This window comes from Halichoeres trimaculatus, unplaced genomic scaffold (assembly GCF_033239565.1).
Source record: "Halichoeres trimaculatus isolate MK-OKI-2021-1 unplaced genomic scaffold, fHalTri1.1 fHalTri1_scaffold_5, whole genome shotgun sequence".
Lineage (NCBI taxonomy): Eukaryota > Metazoa > Chordata > Actinopteri > Labriformes > Labridae > Halichoeres > Halichoeres trimaculatus.
The window spans coordinates 13,574,853-13,598,116 of NW_027437183.1; the positions used below are offsets into that span (position 1 = coordinate 13,574,853).

General features: G+C 42.4%; 1 protein-coding gene across 1 annotated transcript in view; it reads left to right on the forward strand.

Moving 5' to 3' along the window:
* The first annotated feature begins 407 nt into the window (after positions 1–407).
* Positions 408–23,264, forward strand: part of efna5b (ephrin-A5b) — a 107,077-nt gene continuing 84,220 nt past the window's right edge. The window contains exon 1 of the mRNA XM_074670797.1: positions 408–1,679. Coding sequence (XP_074526898.1) covers positions 1,555–1,679 — 125 coding nt within the window. The 5' untranslated portion in view covers positions 408–1,554. The remainder of the gene's footprint in view (positions 1,680–23,264) is intronic.

Here is a 23,264-nt window from a genome sequence, read left to right on the forward strand (position 1 = left end):
CTTTGTGGAGTTTGATTCCTCACAGTCAGTTTAAATATGAACAAAACTCCTTTTGAATCAGTATTACCGGGGGCAAGATGCAAACTGAATAAGTGAAAATTACAACCACATTTTAACATACCCAGATTTTCTATTTATTCTGGAATTTTAAGTTTAGAAACTTTAGTTTATCAAGCTTCAGAGTGATTAAAGATGCCTATCGTCTTTGAGAATAAAAAAATATTAATGAGTGGAATAAGAGTAACTTGAGTCCATTCCCCACTCCATCCCCTGCGTCTGTTTGCGTGTAATTAAATAGCGCCATGCACACTTATCGGTCTGATCTGGCAGTAATGCATCTAAAAGCGGTCCCTGTCCTGCGCACCTCTTCCCCCGACCCCTTCCAGCTCTACCTCTCTGTAATTGAATTAGCTCGGTTTTAGGCGGGGGAGGGGCTTGGCTTTGTTCGAGTGACGCCCATTCAAATAATTTCAAGCCAATGGGACTATCCCCCGCTTCGCCGTAACCAAACCCACTCTCTCAGTCGGCGTCTGGAGCTGCTTGCCTGCCTTTGCTCTCACCTTCTTGCGTGTCCCGGCGTCTGAAAATCCCCAAACACAAGAAAAGAGGAAGACTTCAAAGCATGCGCATGGGAGCGCGCGAGCTTTTTTTCATGCCTGCACGTCGCACCACAATGGCTTATATATGAGGAGGACAGTTTGGGATGCGGACATAAACAAGAGTCTCCACGGAGAGAAGCGCATGAGAAAACACAACACTGTCCGTCCTCTCTCCCACATCGAGAAGGACTCCTCCCCACCTCGGCCGTGACACCTCCGGTAAATCACCGAGGAAGGATAACAGCCTTTTTTTATGCTGGAGACACCCACACCGAGCTAAACATTACGATTCATCAGCCACTGCCTCACTGCATGGCTTTAAAAAGTTGCCTTGAGAACATGGACATCTGACGTGCGCCACACGCCGTCATTGGACACATTGAGCCTCTCTCTCTCTTTCCTCCATCACATCTTGGACTGACTAATCCTCGTGCGCTTTGGGTTTGGAGTAAGAAGAAGTGTTGAGCAGTTGTCATTTGCCCTGACACAGGCTGCATCCAGGAGCTCCCTGCATTAAAGGGAACATAACCTCTCCACTGAAGACACTGCCTGTTGTGCTGCGCATTTTTGCTTGTGAGCTCACTGTTTGTGCATTAGTGGGAGAGATATTTTGTCAGCCCACCACGGATTTGTCAGAGCTAACATCCTGCGTGAAATAAAGCCCATGATTCATCTGGACCCTCGACCTCCATCAGCGAGAACACACGGTGACGCGTTGGTTTTGTAACTTGCATTTTTTCCAGCACCCCGAACAAGTGTCATCCCCACTGTCTCCGTGGATGATCACACCACCTTCTCCATGTTGTGCGCATTTGTATTTCTTTATCAAACTGCGCCAGAAACACGCGGCCACATGTGAATGAGACTCATCACCTGTCCCGGTTGAAGCGCCCTGAAAAACTCGCCTGACTGACTGACACTGAAGAGGAATACGTGCCGAACTTTTGCTGTAGTGATGCTGCAAATGGAAATGGTCCTCTTCATCTGCCTGGTGATGTTGATGTGTGTATTAAGCCAGGAGCCCAGTTCCAAAGTGGTGGCCGACCGCTACGCCGTCTTCTGGAACCAGAGCAACACAAAGTAAGTGGCCCGACAGCGGACAGGGTTTTACCGCGGTGGGTCGGTGATGTTTCGTCCTCGCAGCTGCATGAACCCCGGGGTCCATCGGTGTTTTTTCCCTCCGCAGTGAGGGCAGAATGCCAGTCAGTGTAGGTACATGGCGTAGCTGGGATGACGGTGGACGGAGTTTAGAGGAAACTGTGTTATTTCCAATACGTGGCCGCTCATTAACAGCGCGTCCCCCGAGGAAACCAGAGATTAAAACCGTGCGTAATAAGGCCTGGACAGAGCAGGCAGCGGCTGCTGTTGCATCGCTCTACTCGCTGTCAATATTGTCTACATCAGAAAACTCTGTTAAATTTTGTATTTTCAGCTCTGGGAACAGATGTGAAATGCTGCAAAAAGCTGGAGGTTGCTGGGTTGTTTCTGTATCTCAGGGAGGTCTCTTTAACGGCCGTAACATCCATGCTTTAATTCCACAAAAAGAGAAAAATGATCTCAAATCCACAAAGATTACAATTTACGGCCATTTTTACGCACATACGTCTGCGTGGTTATACTGCCGTGTTTCCCAAAACTTCTGTTGTACGTTTACGCAGAGGCCAAGCGGCTCTAATCTGTATAAAGAGGACAATGTGGTTCTGTCTTTAAGGTATCTAAACTAACAAGTAAATTCAAGTAGAATGAGATAATGTCACAGTTAATATCAAATTATCACTCCATTGAATTCTGTACACTCACAATTATGACATTTCTAACCATGCAGTGTCAGCACACCTAAAACATAAAGCAATGCGTCAGGAATACTATTAAAGCACCAGCAGACAAATTACTGAAAATGACTAATTGACTTTTTTAGTTGGAAAAGCAAACCGAGGTGTTCAGCCACTGTGGAATAATCAGGTTATATTTAACCTCAGGGTTTGTTAGTGTTTGTTGCTGATGAGCTTTTTCTTAGCTTTTATTTTCCTTTTTAATAGCCCTTCTTTCATGTTGAGTGAAAAAAAAGTTCCCTGAAAAAGTTAGGGAAAGTTCAATTTATTTTGGTCAAGTTTTCACATTTTAAAGTTGGAGAATTTAAATTTTGTTTAGGCTGTTTTGAACTTTAAATGCAAATGGGAATAGTTTAACCGACTATGTAGAGCCCAATAGTAAGCAAATAGACGTTAGAACATAAACAGCAGTGGAGCGTCCCACTGTGAAAAGATTTTATTCCACTTCGTGTGAGGACAGCTGTACAGAGAAGTAACAAGAAACTTTTTATTTCCAAACTTTATAAAACTTCCTGTCTTGTAAAAATGTGTAGCTTCTTCATCCATTAAAAAAAAACTACAACTTCCCTTTAGGAAACTTAAGAGTACTTTTTACAAGTTTTAGCATGTTTCCAAACTTGTGTCTTTTCTAATGAACAAGTCTGGAGGCATTTATATATTCAGCTTTTTATTCTTTTCTTTTCTTTCTTTCTTTTTTTTTTTAAATACTGCAAATAACATAACTTTGATCAATTAAAGTTGTGTGTTAGAGGTTCAAAACTAAATGCTTGAGTTTTCATCTTAAAATCCATGACTGTTACAAAGTGTGGATTTTATGTGCTGTAAACTCAAACGGACACATGAGAAAACTTCAGCAAGTTAAAAAAGTTTGTCAGAGTTGCTCCAGTCCCCGAGTCAAACTCTTCTCTGCTCGGTCAGCCTTGACTCAACCTGAGCAATTAGTTTATGTGTTTGTGGAGATGCCTTTTCAAACTAAAAGCCCCTTATGGAGTCAAACTGTACAGCCTTGTCCTGGCCTTATTAAGCCGAAATGCTGCTGCTGGAGTTTACAGAAATCTCTCATTCAGCTGCCAACAGCACTTAGTATTTGTTGAATAAAATGCTCAGCTTACCCTCGGAAGTGTGTACAGATCCATTAATAGCACAAGTTGAATTTGTTGCACAACTATTTATACTCAGTTTGAAGTTTGGGAAAACATGATTTATTGCTTGAAGCAATTAGTGGTCAGGAGTGCAAACCCAGGACTGACTGTAAGCTTGCTCCTGAAGCCTGAGCCGGTCTAGCAGGGTGCGTAGATTCTCGGCCCTGATATACTGTAGACCATGACTGTTGTGGTCTATGTCTCTGCACCGGCTCACCCCTGCTGTTTATTTATGGAGCGCTTTCCTCAACAGAGGCAAACACAAGTTGAATCTAGATTTCCGCTCTTGATAGACACACTTTTATTAGACAGCTCTTTTTTTTTTTTAACTGAAAGTTCTGACTTGTCGGCCACTTGGTTAACTTGATACGTTCCAGATGTGCCGACAAGTTTTCTCAGTTTCAGTGAAGAGAAAGAAAGCAGGAAATTTAAGCAAAACTACTGTTAATCTCAGATCTGACACTGTAACTGAAACAGAGAGGAGAGAAAACAAGAACTCTGTGATCCACTTGGCTGCATGCATGTTGTGCCTTTTACTCTCTCTGGGTCTGGAGTAATATCTGAGAAATAGATAGTTTCCTGGGCCTCATCTGTTTCTGAAGCTCTGACTTGCCTGAGGAAAGGAAACAGGTTTTCACAGATGCTGTAACGCTGCGAACAGCAGTCACTCCGTGCTACTCTCTGCAAATAGAGTTTGCTTGACTCTCACCCTCGCACGGCTGAAGCTGGAAGCAGGAGAGGTGGCAAAACAGCAGAGAGGAGACGGAGAGATAGCAAACAGGTCCTACTGATGATTCAGTTAATAAATACTGAGTCACTTTCTGCCTGTATCACTGTAAAAAGCTTGTGAGGGACTGTAAGAGTACTCCTTGTATGTGTGTCTTTGTTCGAGGCGCCGGAGTCACACTGAAAGTACGGTGCTCTAGGAATTTACTGTGTGAACGCCCTATGCACACTCAGAAAAAGTCACTTTATGATACCAATAAATAAAAACCAATAATGGAACTCGTCAAAATAATGTCACTGGTTGAGTTAAAGGACAATTTCATGTTTTTTTAAGCTAGTTCGACTTGCTTTACATGCTTTTTTATTGGAATATGAGCACATACGCTGAGGGCTTGTTTAAACACTACAAGAATAGAGCCGTTTGCTGTAATTCACTATTGCCCCGTGTGACACGGCAGCTCCTCTAGTCTGCCTCAGGTAGATGATCAATCAAACTTAAAGCTGCAGTTTCGGTTTGATTGTGTCAAAAAAATCTTTCGCTCAAATTCATTGTGCTTCCCCACTTCAGCGCTCTCAAACGCAACAACAGAAACTAGACTCCAACTGGCAACAAACCAGAACTGTTTTCCTCACAAAAAAGCAACATCTGTTCCCTTTTTGAGGAAGGTGCAGACAACCGTCCAGTTTAAGTTTTAAACTCAAAAAGTGACCAAAAGACATTAAATATCCCATAATTCAGTACATATGGCAGATTTACACCCATTGTTGGGAAGATATGGAAATTCAGTGTTGAAAGTAAATTAGAGAACAAGTCAGAAACTCAAGGAGCCCTCTCCGCTGTTGTTTGAGCCAGTGGTAGACAAAACAGACGGTTGTGGACACTTTTACAGCTTAGACTTCCAGTCGTGTTGAATGGGGACATCAGATAAGGACCTGATGTGTCTCAAGAGGGACGTTTTGTCAGAAAAATGTTTTCACAGGTTAGGATTTCTGTGGTGCTCCTAATGATAAACAATTGTTAGATTACTTGGGTATTTCTTATTGCTTCAGTGAGTGGTTATCTGTGATAGCGGTGCCACTGTTGTGTCTGCTGGGGTGTTTATTTAGTTGGTGACTGGGGCAGGGGCTGAGGGGATTTCCAAGCTGTTTTTTTTGGCCGGCCTCAGTCCACCGTTGTGTATCACAAGTCCAGCGTGAGACTAGAACCTTTCCTACTTCCTGAAAAACACCTTTTATTTCTTTTTTTTTTTTTTTAATTTCCAAGTCTCTACTTTTTAAGTTCTCTGTAGTTGAGACTTTCTTAGAGTTTTCTTGTTTGGGTTTTTCCCATTAAAAAGTTACTTAAAGACACATTTTTGAGAGATTTAAAAAGGCTGGAAGTTTTATTTGTCTTGAGAGAGTTCATTGGGCTTCAAATATCTCAAAATAAAAGGACCTTTCCCTCAGTGGATTTGGCCTTGTGCTTCTTCTCCTGCTGTCTGTGCTTGTGAGTATTTATTCTAATGAGGGGACAGAGTGTCTCTAATGATGCCTCAGCTGTAAGAGGCAGCCTTTTCCTTCCTTTTCTCCCCCGCTGCCCTTTCTTCCTCCCCGTATCCCTCCTTGCCTTTCCCCCGTGCTGCCTCTCAGCGCTCCCTCCCTCCCTTCCTCCCTCTCCTTCTCTGTCTCTCCTTCCTCTGCCGGGGCCGAGAAAATGAATGAATACAATTAGATATTTCGGGAGTCCCACCACGGTTGGTGGTGGGGAAAGACGCGCAGAGGTCAGGCGCACTCGGAGAGGAGCTCAGGGAGAGGTCACACACTGACGGCTAGGCATAACGAAGCAGAAAGTTTGCCAGCCTGCGAATGACAAACTCTTAACTAGAACTCTCCTTGAAGTGGAGTGTTATTAACATAAACAGTTTGATGCGGTTGTGGTCATGTAAATTGCTCAAGGTGATTTGTATTTTGCTGCATAATTTGTAGCTCAACAAACAGCCATAGAAGCATTTTTCTAGTGCGCCTTGTGTTGTTATTTTTACACATTTATTTTTTACAGTGTGCTGTGGCAGGAGGCTTCGAAGATGTGTCACTGATATTGAGGATGACTTTTTTTTGTCGCAGACATGTCTGTACGTGTTTTTTGTTTGAATTTGCAAGTGTGCTTGCTTAAAACTTACTAAATGAGCCGTGAGTTCATGCACAGGAGTTGTTTTCTCTCCTAAAGAGCCATAAAAGCAGACATAAGGGTGTCTGCCTCAAAAACACATATGCTTGAAGGTGGAAAGTTAGACCTGAATCCATCTGTTTCCAACAGCTGCAGAATTTGTATGTATATAAAATTCACCTTTAGTTTTCAATTTAAATAATGAGAACCTGTAATTAGGAAAAGTAACTTTATACTGGCTTTGATTGCTAAAATGGGCAGTTTTGTGACCCTCTGTCAGTGTCTCCTGTCCCCATTATCGTTTTTACTCTGACTCACTCAGTAACACTCGCTGTGTTTTACTCTCTCCACTGTTCTGGCTCTTCTTCTCTTCCTCCGTCTCTCTGAGTCTGAAGGCTGATTAGTTCTCATTAATGACCTCTCGCTCTGTCATTCTTTTATGCCTGTGGCATTGGCAGGCACCAGCAGCCACCGAGCTGCAGGGACAGCGAGTGTAGGAGACACAAAGAGAGTGAGGCAGAGGATAGAGACGGAGACGGAGAGAGAGAGAGAGAGTGAAATAATAAACACAGGACCTGCTGGAAAACCAGCAAACTGTAATGATGCTGTTGTGCGATGTAATACTTCTATTAGGCTTAAATGGCACTCTGTGTTTTCTCAGCAGACCTGTAAATGCACTTTCCATTTAAATTAGATTTTTTTTTCTCTATTAACTAGAAAATGAGCCCAGCAGGCAGTAGTCAATGCTTAGTCAATGTGCTTGGCAGAGCAGCTGTTGTTGAGCGCGCGGTGGGAGAGGGGGAGGACTCTTGGCCGTGACCCTTGTGGACTTGCTCTGCGGCGGACAGAAGCGGCCCTGTCGTTGGGGAAGCACGGTGCTCAGGCTGGAGTCTTGGATATGCTAATGGCTCTGAAGCACAGCAGCTACAACAGGGGAAGACACTCCCAACAGTCGAGTAATTTTTTTTCAACTGAATATTAAGGATAACGATAATTTACATATTTATATATAAAGATATTCTCATTAATTATTTTTTTAGTTTGAGCTTTTTGTAAAAATTCACATCAAGTAAAAATTTTAGTTTTTAAAAATGTTACATCTTGAGAAAACATAAAAAATGCATGTTTTTAAAGTAAAAAATGTTTTTTTTTACATTAAAAAAAACTGTAAGATCAAAGTAAAAAAAAACAAGATAATGAAAAGTCAAATTAAAACAAAAGCAGATTTTTGAACTTACCGCTTCAAAACATCTTTTAGCCGTACTCTGCGATATTATATTCAAATCCCTCACTCTGTCCAGTGGGAGCATTAAATAAATATTGTCCAACATGACCACTGTCTTGAGATAGATAAATCAATTCAAATGTTCCTCTAGAGAGCAAACCAGATCTGTCACTGGACGGACAGAAGTGGACCGTATTGAATGGCAGCTTCGTGTCATTTGCACGTTTCCCTCTCTTGCCTGGGGAACCAGATTTTAATGCCCAAGTTTCTGTTTTCAGAGTAATCACTCCAAGGTCAGACGGAGTGCTGAAACTCTGCTATCAGCCGAGCAATCTGTCTTTTAGCCTTCATTCAACCCGTGGCTTTCAGGGGAACACTCTGTAACTCTGCTTGGAAACAATAAAGTATTAAACAGCTTATGCAACACCCACATGTGCGAAGCTTGATACCAGATTCTGCCATGAGAACGATAAGAATACGAATATCCTTTATGTGTTGCTCGTTGGCTGGTGTTATTTGAAATGTTAAAGTTTGTTTATTCAGAGGGCTATTTTCTCTATATCCCTGCTCTCACTGTCTCGGTTTCACTCAATGTTTCAAAGTTGTGGAAAGTTTTTCCTCTGACTGGTTCTTTATTTTCCCTCAAGTTACTTTGTGCTGCACCAGAGCAGCTGTGGGAACAGATCTGGCCTTCCAAAGTTGTATTTTTACTGCAAACACCTGAGCAGATTTGTAGTGAACATGAAAACAGAAGAGAGAAAAAGAAAATAATATTTAGTTGGGGGATTTATTCAGATTCCATCCCAAAAAAAGCTAACGTTTCGTTTTTAGATCCACAAACGGAGCGTTGGACAGAGCACAGCCTCGCTGCAGTTCCAGGAATCTCGCTATTGTTAGGTGTAAGTCCTCATTCGTGGCTGAAAATGGCGCTTCCATATCCTCATTCAGCTTCCCTGCTCTCTTCTGTAAGATGGAGGCTTACGAGCAGCTGTTACTGTAGTAACACTCGTCTGATCTATCACCCCTGACCAGAAAGGGGCGCTACTGAGAGCAGTCTGATACACTCCTGAGCCCTCTGCTCTCCGCCTGAAGCATTTCTGAATAAACAGTTGAAACAAAAGCTTCATCAGCTGCTTGATTTAAACCCGCTGTGTCTGCTTTGGTCACTTTAACCTCATTACAGTCATTTACTGTCAAACTCTTACTGTATTTACAGGAACTACAGCAGGATCCAAAGGCCAGAACATCTGATTGGCTTCAGTTTTTGTTTCTTTTCCCTGTCACTGGTCACTTTTCATCTGGAAAATGTGACGGGGATGATTGCGACTGTTCACTTTTTTTTTTGCCAGACACATTTTCCACAGATAATTCCTTTCATGGTAGGCTGGCTTCGGACCTTTACGCTGCCGTTTTCCTTATTTAACTTGGGGGGCTGCGGGGGAGTGAATGGATGTTTTTCTAGCTGGGCAGCAGTGTGGAGAATAGATCCCAGAAGAGAACACATCTCCAGCTTGTGAATAAAGACCTAATTGACGGGTTGTAGCCAGTTGTAAATGACTCATGAGGTAATTCGTCTTCACAGACAGACTGAGAAACACACAGAGGGACTGTACGACGCTCTGCTCTGTTTTCCCTGTGGCATTCAGACAATCTTCTTGGTTTATTTCCAAACATATATGCATGTATTTGTTATATACTGAAATAATGACTGTTAATAATGTGTTTGTTTTGGCCACAGATGGTGTTATCGCCTTCTCACCTGCATATGGTGCCTACCTTTTATAGCTGGCATAGTGTGTCTTTGTTTGCAGTTTCTTTGTTTGGTCTGGCACAGTTATAAAAAATAGGTTAAAGGTCTCATTGGTTCTCTGGCCTTCTCTCAATATGAACACCTCTTTGTAAAGTTCCAACCACCGCAACGATTTTCCACAGAAATGAAGATAAACAAACAAACAATCCTACAATGTTGCTTTCACTTTGTTCACTCTACCATTGAGGCGAGACGTGCCAATAATAAGCTAGCTGGTATTAGCCTGTTTGAATTGACAGTAGAGAAAATACTAGCAGCCAAAGACCCCCCCCTTTCCTTTCCACCTCCAATGCTGGGTTGTGAAACTGAAAGGCGGCCATTGTTCTGCTCTCCCTCTTTCTCCGTCCACTCCACATAGCCAGGGCTGAAAGTAATGCATGCGCTTTAAATGCAGGGAGAAAAAAAAAGGGAAGGGAGGGCAAAGGAGAGGAGCGAGGGAGAATAGTGTGAATGGATGGCAAGGGGGGAACGGGAGAGTGCACAGCTGAAGATGTAGTACACTCTCGGACAGAAGGAGGAGTATAATGCGAGCGCCAGACACGAGGGGTGACACAGTGTGTGGAGAAGAAGAGGTGGCAGTTTCCCTCATTTCCAACTAGCCCTATCCATCCTCTCTCATCTGCCTCCCTCCCTCCCTCCCCTGTCTGTCCTTGCCAAGGTTTAAAGATGCATGCGGCTCGCTGGCTCTCTGTCTGTCTCTGGTTCGTGGTGGTTCTCCAGGGGACAGGCTCCGGGTCTTCACCCAGAGGAGGTGTCGTCTTTGTGGTCCGGGTTTTAGTGACACCGAGGGCTATTTTCTACAGAGACAGGATTAAGGCAGCTCAGGTTTAGACCCCTGCTTTGTTTCCCCTGACACTGAAGTCCCACACACAGGCCTGTGTTTACTTGGGGGTGGGTGTTGTGGTACTAAGTTGCATCTTGGTCTTTTCTACTGTGTCACATTGCACAATGTGCCCTTGGAGGTGCATTTTCCCCCTTTAATGCACGTATCACAGTCAGAGTGGCAGGGCGTGTTTATTACAGCAGCTTAATAGAGGGTTTCTCAACAACATGGGTTTTATCTTCTGCAGAGACAGTTCAGTCTGATGTCAAAGAGCTGCTTTTGTCTTCAGAGGTAGATTCAATATGCAAGCCAAAGTCACAAAATAAATGAAGTGGATAATTGTGCATGGTTCTGATGAAAATGGTGGATATCTCAGTTTGTGGTAAATCTCTCTGTATTAGCTTTAGAATCAGCTCGTCTGAAGCTACATCAGCTTGAAGGCTCAGGGTCCTGGGGAGCTAAGTGGGATTTAGACTGAAGATTAAATGAGAAATTACATTTACTTTTCAATTTAGCGTACTGTAAATTGTAAAAGTCTTGCGTCAAAATTTCAAATCAGCCAAATTAAACTTCAACCATCACTATTCTGGCATGAAAGGCTCTCCTTTTTTTAAATCTTCTCTCCTGGCTCAGAGCCTTTTTCGAGGCTGCAGAAAGTTGTCTGATCGTAGATCTAAGAAAAGTCTGAATCAAGCAGATGATAAATCGTGTTTAAAAATGTATAACTTAGATCTGACTGTAACGCCTTCAATGAAATCCGGGTTTGATGTTATTATATCAAAGTGTTTTTGTTTATAACTGTGTTCCCATGACTGTTTCTATGTCTATGTGCCCGTGTGTGTGTGCTTGTACTGAGCCGACCTCTGTCTACTGTAATGAAGCAGCAGAAACTCACACCCTTTACTACAGCAGAGCACAGCACTATTCTTGACCCAATTCTCCGAGCCGGCTCCTCTGAGAGCTGCCTGATAGTTTTCCCGTTTTGTGAAGTTGCTTTATGTGTGTGTGTGCATGTTAGTCTTTGTTTGTGTGTTGTGCTTGGTATTCCTGTGTGAAACTGAGTGTGTGTGTGTTTGTGTGTGCGTGTGTGTTTTTCCCCCTGAAGGGAATGTGATTGATCCGCTGAATGTGTGATAAATCCCATCTTCACCCTCTCCTCTCATCTGAGCCCGGCTTTGACTGGACGGCTTACGCCTAACATTATCCCGCATAACCAAATATGACACCCTAAAGTACATAGCAGCCCACAAACACACAGTGACACACATACACACACACTCTTTGGTTTGGAAGGGCAGTTCATTATTTCTTTAGTGAGGTTCAAGTTGCAGGAGATGTGGTATTTATTCTACTTGTTTATTTTCCTCCTCTAAATCAGTGAGCAGAGAGCCTTGGAGTGCAGCAGCCTTTGAACCACGGCCTATCCCATGACTGCAGCCCGGGGTATTAACCCAGAGCCACTGAGAGGCTTAAAAAGCCATCAGCTCATTGTCCGGAGACACAAAAAACCCCTTCCTCCAAAATCCCCCCTCCCTGCCTCATCCCTCTCCTCTTTTTGCCTCCTTCCCTCCTTTCTTAGGAATGCCTTGAGCTGGCCTCTGCTGCCATTCATATTAATCAGTTTTAAGGGTCTAATGAGATAAGTGAGACTTAAGGGGAGTCCCCAAAGTGGCCTAAGTCCTGTGGATAAACAGAGGTGATGAGCGTGGCCTGTGGTTCCATCTTTAGTACTGTGTGTTTTTCTTTTCCCACAAAGTCATGCATACAAAAGTTTCCAATGTTCATAATCTCGCTGTTGAGCTCCTGAAAGCAAAACATCAGCTAACCGACCCTTTTGAACATGCAATCACTGCCTTGGTTTGTATATGATGGATGATGATGGATCAGTTTTTTAGTTTTGATTTGGTTTCTCGACCGGCGTAAGCGTTAAGAAGCTAGCACATCTCTTTCCCATCTTCCTTTGTTCCACTCCCCCCTCTTTTCTCCTAATCCTGCCAAGTATCCCTGAAAGACCAGCTGGTTTCCTCCACTGTGCTCTGTGCTTCCCTTTTTCAGGTCTGTCACTACTGTTCCTGTCCTTTGCTCCTGGGGTCCTGCCGAGGTGACCCAGCATGCCCACTGTCAGCATTAGGCTCAATGTTGTGGCTGCAACACATGACTGACAGCGGACTAAACTCTCATTACCCCTGTTTTTTTTCACTTGTTTCCCTCATTTAATTATTGCAGAAGCACGCAACCCTTATAACTTGTGTGCGAGATAAGACATGGTAGCAAAAGCAGCAAAAATGGGGCACCAGCTACGCACAGTCAGGTTAATGTGGCAGCAACGGGTTTTAAGAATGTTTTTGTTTAAAATGTCCTGAATTTGAGACAACAGAAAGCAAAAATTACAAGAAAACATAAATTAAAACAAGACAACTAACAAGCTTACTAATAAATAAATAAATAAATAAATGGTAAAACTGGACCATAATGAGGAGTCAGCACTCAGTTTAGAAAGGACTAATGAATACAGACATTCAGGAGTACTGATAGGCTTGGTTTAATACTAAAACAAACAAACAAAAAACTGAAAAAAGAGGCCCCCAGAACCACACTCCGGCTTTTAAAAAAGTTTTTTCCTCTCATGAACTCTTGTGTGATAGACCGTCTGGTAGGACTGCTGGAGTAGCTGTGCGACGGGACACGTCCTCTGAGAGTTCAGTTTCACCTGCTGTTCTGTTCCTCGGGGCCGCAGGACTCCACGACCGGAGACATTCCAGCCAGGATTAGAGCCAGAACGGCGAACGGAAGCACAAATAAGAGGGAGTGAAGGGTCTTTTTTTTTTTTTTTTTCTTCAAGAATTGAAATAGCATTTGATCTGGCTGTTTGAAGGTTAATGTGTCTTTGACATTTTTTTAATATTCTTTGACAAATTAACTTTCAAAATAAAGTGTACTCCTGAGCATATAATTAAAAAAAAAAAATCATAAACTTTAATTAATTATTGCATTCAAGTTAAAAAAAGAAAAAAATCTGTAATGAATTTTGAATTAATAATAATAATTTTCACTAATGTCCAATACCTGAATTTCTTTTACAAAAATAAATATTTGTTTGAAAAACAGAAAGTTGTTTTACTTTCTTGTTAGATTTTTGTCTAACATTTTAGAGTGAAAACATCCAACATTAAACCATCATTTTTTTAATATATTTTTTTTCATTATTTTTCCTGAAAAATGTTTGCATGTTTCAAGTTTTTTTTTTTCAAAACACAATTTCTATTTCTTTAGTTTAATGGACCTGAAAATGTTCACTGTCTGTTCCACTAACAGAAACCAGCAGATTTTTTTTTCTTTATTTTTTATTTTTATTTTTTTCTTTCTTAATCTTTTTTTTAGTCTTATAGTAAAAGCAAATTTTTGCAGTCATTTTAATGGCATTATTTTTATGTACACAGGGTTGAAGTGGATTATTAGCCTGTGGGAAAGGAGATGCATCATATTTCTAGTGTTGGATTAGAGTGCGTGCTTGGCTTTGGGTGGAGTGATGAAATATTCATTACTGTTTGTGATGTCTAAGAAGAGTAGCACTTGCAAACCTTTGCACGCAAGTCATGAAAAATGGAGCTGAGGTAGACATGTCTTGTGCATAAAGGTGATGGAAGGTTGTCTGCAGGTCTGGTTAATGTGACCTTAAACAAACATGATGTTGGCTGGTTTGACTTTACACATTTCCTCCATGGGAGTTTGTTTTCTTTGTCTGATTTTTAACAGTTTTGCTGATTGAATATGTTATTTTGTCTATTTCAAATGAACATCTTTGGGGATTTGCCCTGGATTCCTTCAGTCATGTTAACGGATTGGCAGGTGTCACTCTGTGGGCCTGTGACAGAGTCAGACTTGTCAATCTGTCTGTTCACAGCTGCTTTAATAATGCAGCACAGCCACGTTTTAATGTCCTCTGCAGCTCTCCATCCTCTCCTGTCTCTGGGATGTAGAGAGCTGTCCTCACATTAAGGCCAGGTCAGATTGCGTCTGCTGTCGTACATTAGCGGCAGCGCAGCCTCCTGCCTGTATCACTGGTAAGAGGAACATGGCACGAAGATGGCTGAATTATTCACACTCATAATCGGCCTTTATGTCCTGCTGCCAAGCCTGGCCCCACTGTTATTCTAGTGCATAATTGATAGAGCTCAGAAGTGGAAAAGTTAGAATAGCAGAAGTAATGCGAAGCGAAAGTGTAGTCAGGCAGCACAAGGAGGGAAGAGGGGGATTGGCGCGGTAGTGAGGGGGAAAAAGGGGACGGAGGTGGCCCCTATAGGAGTTTTTACACCGAGCTTGTGTTAGCCTTTAAGGGGCTTAGCTCGGCTAGCGTGAGGATCGCGTGTGTAGACCAGCCAGACCAGACTTGGGGGAGAGGAGAGTAAGGGGGGATAAGAGGGGGATGAAAGGAGGTGGGAGGGTGAGGAGATGGGGATCCAGAGTAACAAGGCCTGACGCTGAGCTGGCCCAGAATGTGGTCTGTTTCTCCCCCTCAGAGTTACTCTGGGGCTCCTCTGTGGGCACAATCCAGTTTTGAGAGGAATTGAATGTGATACGATGAGAAAAGTTCATTTCTTTCAGATTATTGGGGCACAGTAATCACAACTGTGCTGTTATCTGCACACCAGATTTGTACTCATGGGTTTGGTTTCTGTTTGGATCTGATCCAGAGAGTTTTTTTTCACTCCCTGCTTGCTCAGGCAGGTAAGAGAGGCATTGACATCACATTACAACCATGCGATACAGTGATCAATAAACAGCAACCTCTAGAGAAGTGCAGTGATTGGCTTTGTTCCAACAGTAAAGAGAGGCTATCTACTGAGAAATTGAGTGTGAGAGGACTATTTGAAAATGTTTCAAGACAGTACGCCACTCTTGGAAAAGAGAAAACAGCAGTCTGGTTCACATTTTATTTTAATCAAGCTGCCATTGCCTATAATCATCTTCACTGAATTCCCCAAATAGTTTATTTCTACAAAATTTTCTTCAGCTAGATATTTATTTAGTTTGATATTTCTGTCAAAAGCTGTTTCTTCTGCCTCCTTCATCCAGTCCCTCCTCCAACAGAGTGGACCACCCTTCCAATGAAGTTTGGATGTCTCAGGTGAAGGTGTTAACACGGCCTCAGGTGTAGTCTATTTAACACCCCTCTGACCCTTAACAAAGCCGTACTAACTGCTGCCTAGCTCGGCCTTTTGTGCTCCATAACAAAGCCCTTTAGCTTCTAATAACACCACAGCACAGCCAGTGTCAGGAGAAACCTGAGATAAGGTCCACATCAGAGAGTTGGTGGGAACTGTTTAATCCGCTTCTCGAAACCAAACTAACACACAACAGGCTGGGATCATGTTTGGCAAAGTGGCCCGCTTTGATGCAGGGATCGGATGGTGTGAGCAGGAGGTGCAAGGGGAGGACGGGAAAGTGGAAAGCGGAGGCTGAATGCGGGCAGTGAAAGAGAACATCTGGAGAATAATATGAGGAGCAGTGTAGCCGGTGTGCTATTGCTCACACAAACTGAATCACAAACACAGTAATGGTATCACAGCAGTGTCTTTCATGGTCATTTCCTGATTTGATGATTAATTCAGAACTTTCCCCACAAATCACAAGAATAAGACATTATTTCCCCCATTACATACAGGACAACGTACATCAACACGTGAAGAAAAGTGGCAAATTATTTTTTTATCTTAATAAAAACTTATTTCTTCCTTGATATTCTGATCAAGCATTTAGACACTTCATTTGCAGTGCCAAACATGCTGTTATTATTCACACCAAAGCCCCGCATATAAAGCTTTTTTTTTCTGTCAACATCACTTTTGCAATATATTAGAAAGTATCTTCCACCAGAGTCACTACAATGTGGCCATAAAGCCGTCCGGTGGAAACATTAGCAGCGATATGTCTCAGAAACTCATAAAACCAATTTACGAGTGCACTTAGGGCCCATACACCTACCGGAGCCATTCTATAAAGATGCAGACGGAGACTGCACCAAACTCCCCCCCAATTACCCACATTTAAAAGTAATAAGTGTGGATCGATAAGTGATAGGGGAGCCTGTTAATCTCAGACTTAGCCAGTTATTTCCAATGAAGACGCTCCTTTTCAGGCTAAAATTGCGGCTTTTACAAGCTTACTATTGATTTGTTTTATTGTTTTCTTCCTACAGGCTAAACGCTGCTAAAAGCTGCTAGACCACCAGCATGGACTTTTTTTTTTTTAAAGAACTTCTTGAAGTGTTTTAATTCTCAGAGACTCTCTTTTATTGTATTAAAGAAAAAAAACAAGAAGCAGTTAATGTTTTTACAGGCGTATAATTTAAGTTTAGATACCCCAAATGAGAAACAAATTTCAATCAAAGGAAACTTCAATAATCTACACTTTAAAGTGAATGGAACATTTGTGACATCCCTTTTGTGATATACACTTTTTGTGAACCAGCAGTGGAATATATCTGCCTTGTTGAGCTCATATGCTTATTTATTTACTGCTTGGCTCAGCGTGCCAGAGCTGGACTGCTACTGGCACAAGCAGGTATGGATTAGACCCCCTCTCCGTCTCACTGTGAAGTTAATTGAGGGAATCCTCCTCCCACAGTGGACGTCCACTGTGTCAGATCTGTGTGCAGACTCAGCTCACAGAGCCCTACAGTTTCACTTCTAATTGGAGTCAGTGATTTCTGATTCTGATCTGATGAGATGGCATCGGATAAATCATTTCTCTGTGACCTTTTACACGCTCCATCTGAAACAAGCCCTCCTCATCGCACTCCCTGCTCCCCCCACTGCCATTAATGTAATGTCATTAATGTGATATAATGGCTTATTATGGTGTCACTAATTAGATTGTGCAGCAATTAAATGTGTTATCGTCCATATTCTGCCATAAATTCTTGCATTAATATTCTGATTTTGCATATTTACTTGCAGCTGAACAGTTATTTTACAGTTTAATGTATTTACATTTAACAACAAAGCAGTATAAACTCAGCACGTCTTTCTCCTCATGCAATACTCTAATGAATCCTCACAATTATCCAGATCTAATTAGTGTTATATAAGAAAAGCCTCATCAAGAAATGCCACTGTTAATGCCACACGGATGGCATTTAGTCTAAATACCCATGTGGCTGATGGAGGTTGAGCTAATGTCTTTCTGATACATTCGTCTGAACATGTCTGATGTATGTGCAGTTTTTTCTGTAAACAACAAATTAATTAAATGTCAGCGCAGTCTTGATTAACTGCATGTGTCTCTGTTAATAAGGCATATTGGAATACATGAAAAAGTGCAGAAAAGTCAGATGATTTACGAGTGATGTGCTATTATTTGCCTGTCGTTGCTTATCATACGGATTTATGTGTAGACACTGTAAAGTAGAAGCTCTTTACATCTCAGTGGTAATTTAATTTCTACCATCCTCGTCCTTGAAACCCTTAGAGGAAACATCCCTCTCCAACGTGCTGATCACCCAGTGGGGTTGTATGTTATTGTGTCTGTTGTGCAAATGTTTTACTTCCACATATCTGGACACAGGATAATTCCTCCCTGGCCCTCTGGCTTTGTTTTCTCTGTGTCTCTGCTGGTCTGTTAATTGAGAATTTTTCCAGTGTTTTACAGCCCAGTAATGATTTTACAGCAGGCTGTTTTATACCGGTGTCCAAACCTGCAGCCTGGGGAAGATTTAGTGTGTTGCCGCTGTTGGGAAGTGAGCTCTAATTGGAAGGTCAGAGGGACGTGTTTGAGAGTAGCAGGAGATCAGCTGCATACTGCAGATTTAAAGGTTATCCAAACCCACCCGCAGACATTGAGATGTAATTTTCCTGTTATTATATAAGCCATCTGGATTGAGGATATTGTGTGACGAACTGATTTCAAAATTGAATTTCAAAATTGGGCTGAAAGTAGCTCTAAATTGCACCATTTTAAATAATTTGTCCATTTAAAATGGGTCAAAGGGGTAAAGGTTGAAAACATGATAATGTAATAAATTTGCCAGATCACACCGCATATGTTATTATATATTATTCTGTACTAGGTACAAGCTGTGGTATTTTAAAAATGTTACACACAAGAGAGGCAGTCTTCTTCCTCACTCTGACACCATGAAGATTTTTCCATCCAGCCATGGTGTCTCCGTTAAGAACAGCTGCCTCTGGTCCTGCATGGCATGCCAGAAGTTAACCACACTGTAGGCTTGGCTGGAAGGCTGAGACGTCTGTATGTGTCTGAGGGGCTCCGTTTCTGCATTTCGTGCCACATTTCGTGTCTATCGCCAGCCCTTCTCTCACGCTTGCCTGGTCCTGTGTCGCTGATGGGGTTTGGGTTGAAGGGTGCAGGGTTGGAGGGTGGAGTGAGCAGGGGGGAGGAGGGTGGTGGCTGGTAGATAAGTGGTCGATGTCTGGCTTACGCTGTCAATGTAGGCTGGGGTAGGCTGGGTCACATGGTGGGCCCACAAAAAGCTTTCCCTGGGTGATTCTTGGCACGCAATGTTTTGAACTCCAGGAGACTGATTTCTACCGTACTCTCACAACTGTATTTTTCTGCCTTTTAATTTGATTCAGTCTGCATAAGTGAAGCCTGCTGTACATTTTCTGCACCTGTCTGCATCCATGTCTATTGCTGTCCTGTGTGCATGTGCATCCAAGTGTGTCACTGCCTTCACCCCCACCCTTGGTAGCAATACAGTTATTGACAACAGCAGGAAAGGTGAAGGTTCTGCAGACAAAGAGGTAGAATGTGCTGACTGGAGCATCCAGCGACAAAAGCAGGAAGCTGTGTGGGGTAAGGCATGGGTGCAGAGAAAGGAGCTATACCGCTGGCTAACACTCCTGTATTTATTTCTTCTCTTCCTCTCCCTCCGCTCTCCTTCTTTTAAGGAGGCTGGCTGCCATTAAAGCCAGAAAAATTGATTTTCCCATTTTTTCCTTCTCCCTTTTCTTTTATTTAAGACCCCTCTGCCATCGTCTACCCCTCACAGCCTAATCAATACAGCATCTGCATGTACACAAGAATAAAACACAAGTATGCGCTATTACAGCGGGGGTGCGTGGGCTATTCCTGAGTTAGCAACCTCTTTTTTTTTTATCCATTTACCTGTCCTCTCCTCTTTACCTCCTCATCTAGTCCATCCACTCTCTACACCCACCTCTTTTATTATTTTATTCATTTGGCTTCGTGTCTGCTCTCATTTCTTGTTACCTCCCTCCCAGAGAAGATGTAATGCAGAAAGAGTAAAAGGTTAAAAGACTGAGAATGCATTCACAGTGCCTTCTTCTTCTTCTTAGGCCGGCTTAAAATGAGGGTATGAATGTGCACAAGTAATGGCAGTTATATCAGTTCTTATAAGGTCAGTGAGGGTGAACATGCACTACAGAGCAGGACAAACTCACCATTATAACCTCTTACCCCGAGTGGATTTTTCTATGTGTGGGTGTAGAGGTTACACTATATATGCAGAAGTGACTCTATCTGCAGTCCTCTCCACTTTAACCTTCTCTGTCCCCAGTCGCGCTTTGTCCTGAGAGGAAACAGAAAACAGTCCAACACATGTATCGATGCCCAAACACACACGCACAACCCTCACCAGCCATTAAGAAGGACTGACACACACCGTCAGAAACACAGTGACACCACTTTTCCAACTCGTCTCTCTTTCTCTATGACTGCTACTTGACTACTCAACTATATTCAGCGTTTCTGTGAAGCGGCGTGGAGAGCTGTCGGGCCCAGTGTGCCGCTCTCATGCTGGGCTTGCTGTTTCCTCGAGCTTCCCTCTTTGATGACAAATGACCTGTGTCTCTGGATCAGACACTGGGAGCTGCTGTGGGGGCGGGGTGAGGGAGGGTTTAATAGTGTAAAGTGCCCGGTTATATGGACTGAATTTAAAAAAGGTATTCGTCGAAGGTGGTGAGGAAGACAGGGAGACAGGAGGAGATGGACTGACCCACATATGAGAGAAATGGAGTCTTTGAAGAAATAAAGACCTCATTCACCTTACCCTTTTTTGAGTCACCTTTTCTCTTTACATTACAACGAGTGTGTGTATTATTATTATTGTTTTTTTTTTTTTACATGAGTTGAGCTATTATAAGAGATATTTAGCTAAGACATGATGTGATCACACGCATACACTTTTTGGCACAATGGAGCTTGGGTTTAAATCTCAGAATTTGCATCAGATTCCTGCTCCACTTTCTTCTCAAAGAAAAAATAACCTTAAATGTGACAGGTTGATATAACTGAGTAATTTAGGCCCATTCCAAGAGCCGCTGATTGGAGACACTATTATTTCTGTGTATTACTGAGTAAAAGCCCTCTGATTCACAGCTTGTCACAGGACAGGGGGGCTCAAAGGGGACCAGTGTGACTAACAGTTCCCCTTTGTTCACACCGAGGTTTTCATCACACCTTTGAGACTTCCATTTTTCAAACAGAAATGGCTAATTCATCCCATATGCCTCTCCTTTCCTTCTCCTATTTTCATCATGTTTCATTCATTCTTGCGTTCATGCGCACAGAGACACAAGTCGTCTATTTTACCCGAGTAAAATTCACAGATTAAACCCACAGACATTACATGACACACTCCAACAAGCATATACCACCACAGTCCTTCACCCAGGGCTCCTGGTTGGCTTTACCTTCCCCAGTCGGTCAGTCAATGCTGCATCTTGCTGATTCAGAGCGCTGTCACAGCAGCATCAGCACTGGGGGCTACGCCAGACAGACACCATGCAGGCAAAGCCACGTAGACATTATTTTTCTGTGACTGTGTGTGTGTGTGTGTGTTTTAGGTTTGGGGGTGTGTGAATATGTGTCTGAGCATGCATCAGTGGTCTAGGTTAATTCACTATGTATTCACGCAACTTATGCCCTGACTGCATCCTACACTGTTATATCACAGGGGCAGACAGGGTGGCCCTGTGGTGAGGGAGAGGCGGCCATAAACAAGAAGTCATATTTGAAAGTCAGTGTTTTTGATCTTATACTTGCATCTGCTCATTCGTCGTGTTTCTCTCCAGATAGAAATGTGTCAGCTTAAATACCTCACTTTGTAACCAGCGGACTGGATGACAAAATGTGGTTTTGTGATTTGATACTTATGAAACTCACCTCTTATATTAACCTCATTTCAAACTAAATCAACCAGAAATTCACATCTCATCTACAAAATAACAAACTTTGGCTGCCCTCGTGTTGCTTTGGACGTAGAAACATTTTCATTCTGAACAATCTCATTTGAGATTTTTTATTTTACTACAGCATTATACAATCACTATGAAGGAATTCGAAAGGAACATCACTTTCAAATAGCAATGTACTCATTACTCTGGATGATTTATAAGGCTTTTCAGCATTTCCTACTAGACCTCACTAATCTGGTGACAGGTTGTTCCAGTGAAAAAGTACAGGCTTTGTATTCTGTAGAAACACTAAAAAACTGACTTTGGAAGAAATGTTGGCTGTTTTTGAAATTCTGTTCTTCGGGTGCATCACATAGAAACACAGATAACACTGTATGCTATGCTATGCTATGCTATGCTATGCTATGCTATGCTATGTTATGTTATGTTATGTTATTTATGTTATGTTATGTTATGTTATGTTACGGTACAGTACGATATGGTAGGTATGGTATGGTACAGTACAGTATGGTATGGTACAGTATCGTATGCTATAAGTAAGATGTAAAATTGTATGGTGTGGTGAAATTTTGGTCCACTGACTTCACTCTCCCACAGTGAAAGCTGAGCAGTGAATCATAAATTCCCATCTATCTTCAGGGCTTTTTTTCAAGGCTGCACCTGTGCAAGATGGCAGATAGCTTCAGAAAGCACCACAACACATCATGTGATGTTGACAACTGAAAAAACTGAAAAAAATGATCCTTTCGCTTGAAGCATTGACTACTATGGTGCAGATCTTAAGTCAAAGATAAATATAAGAAAAAGTATTTACAGTCTTATTTCCCAAATGTGCAAAATGAAAAAAGAGGAATAACCCTTTAAATTGTGTGTAATCATCAATGTCTCATTCAGTGGTGTAGCATGTTTGAAAGCGTGTGTCATGTGTGTGTTTGTGCATGTTGCTCATTTTAGAGATCAAGTCCATTGGTGGTTGATGACTTGTTGAGAACCACTTGGGGTCCTCGGCTCCTGCTGTGCCCTAAGAAGGGTTCCCTCCATAGATTAGACACCATCTGTTGACTGGCACTTGACAAACCCATTGCCCTGCAGAGCAGACTCATCAGCACAATGAAAACCGCACACTCATTTCACACATCTGTTGTACTTTTCACTGTTTCCTCTTTTTCTCTCTTCAAACCTTCTTGATCCATCCCTCCAAACACTGTTTTTTAGTTCTAAGCTTTCCCTTAATCTTATTTTTCTCCCCCTCTTCTGATTTTCCCTGCTGTGCTTTCATTTCCCCTCCTTCTTTTTCCTCCATTTCTTGATCCTCCACCCCCCCTCTTCCTTATGCCTCACCCTCACTCTATGTGTCCTTTATCCCCAACTCTTGCTTCCCTTCCTCCTTAAATATCTCCCCTGTGCCCTCCCTCCTATTTGGTGGAAGTGTTTGGGTGTGAAAAAGTGTCATTAAAAAGATGCCCCCTCCCCTGCTGGGAGTAATCATCTATGAAAAAAGACACATTAATGTTAACGCAGCTAACACTGTTTGCACAAGCATGTGCTGCTGCCTGAGTGGCCCATGATGCCAACATGGCCCACTTTGTTTCACTCAGCACTCCCTCCTCAAACACACCCTCCAAATCCTTCCTCAAGGTCACAGTCACTTGGAACTATGTGTGTGGCAGAGTGAGTGTGTGTGTGTGTAGATTTCAGTCAGATTGTATGAGAGTTGCTCTCTTTTACCTTTATGAAAAGTCTTCATTCTCTCCTTAATCACACACATTTTTTAAAACTATTTT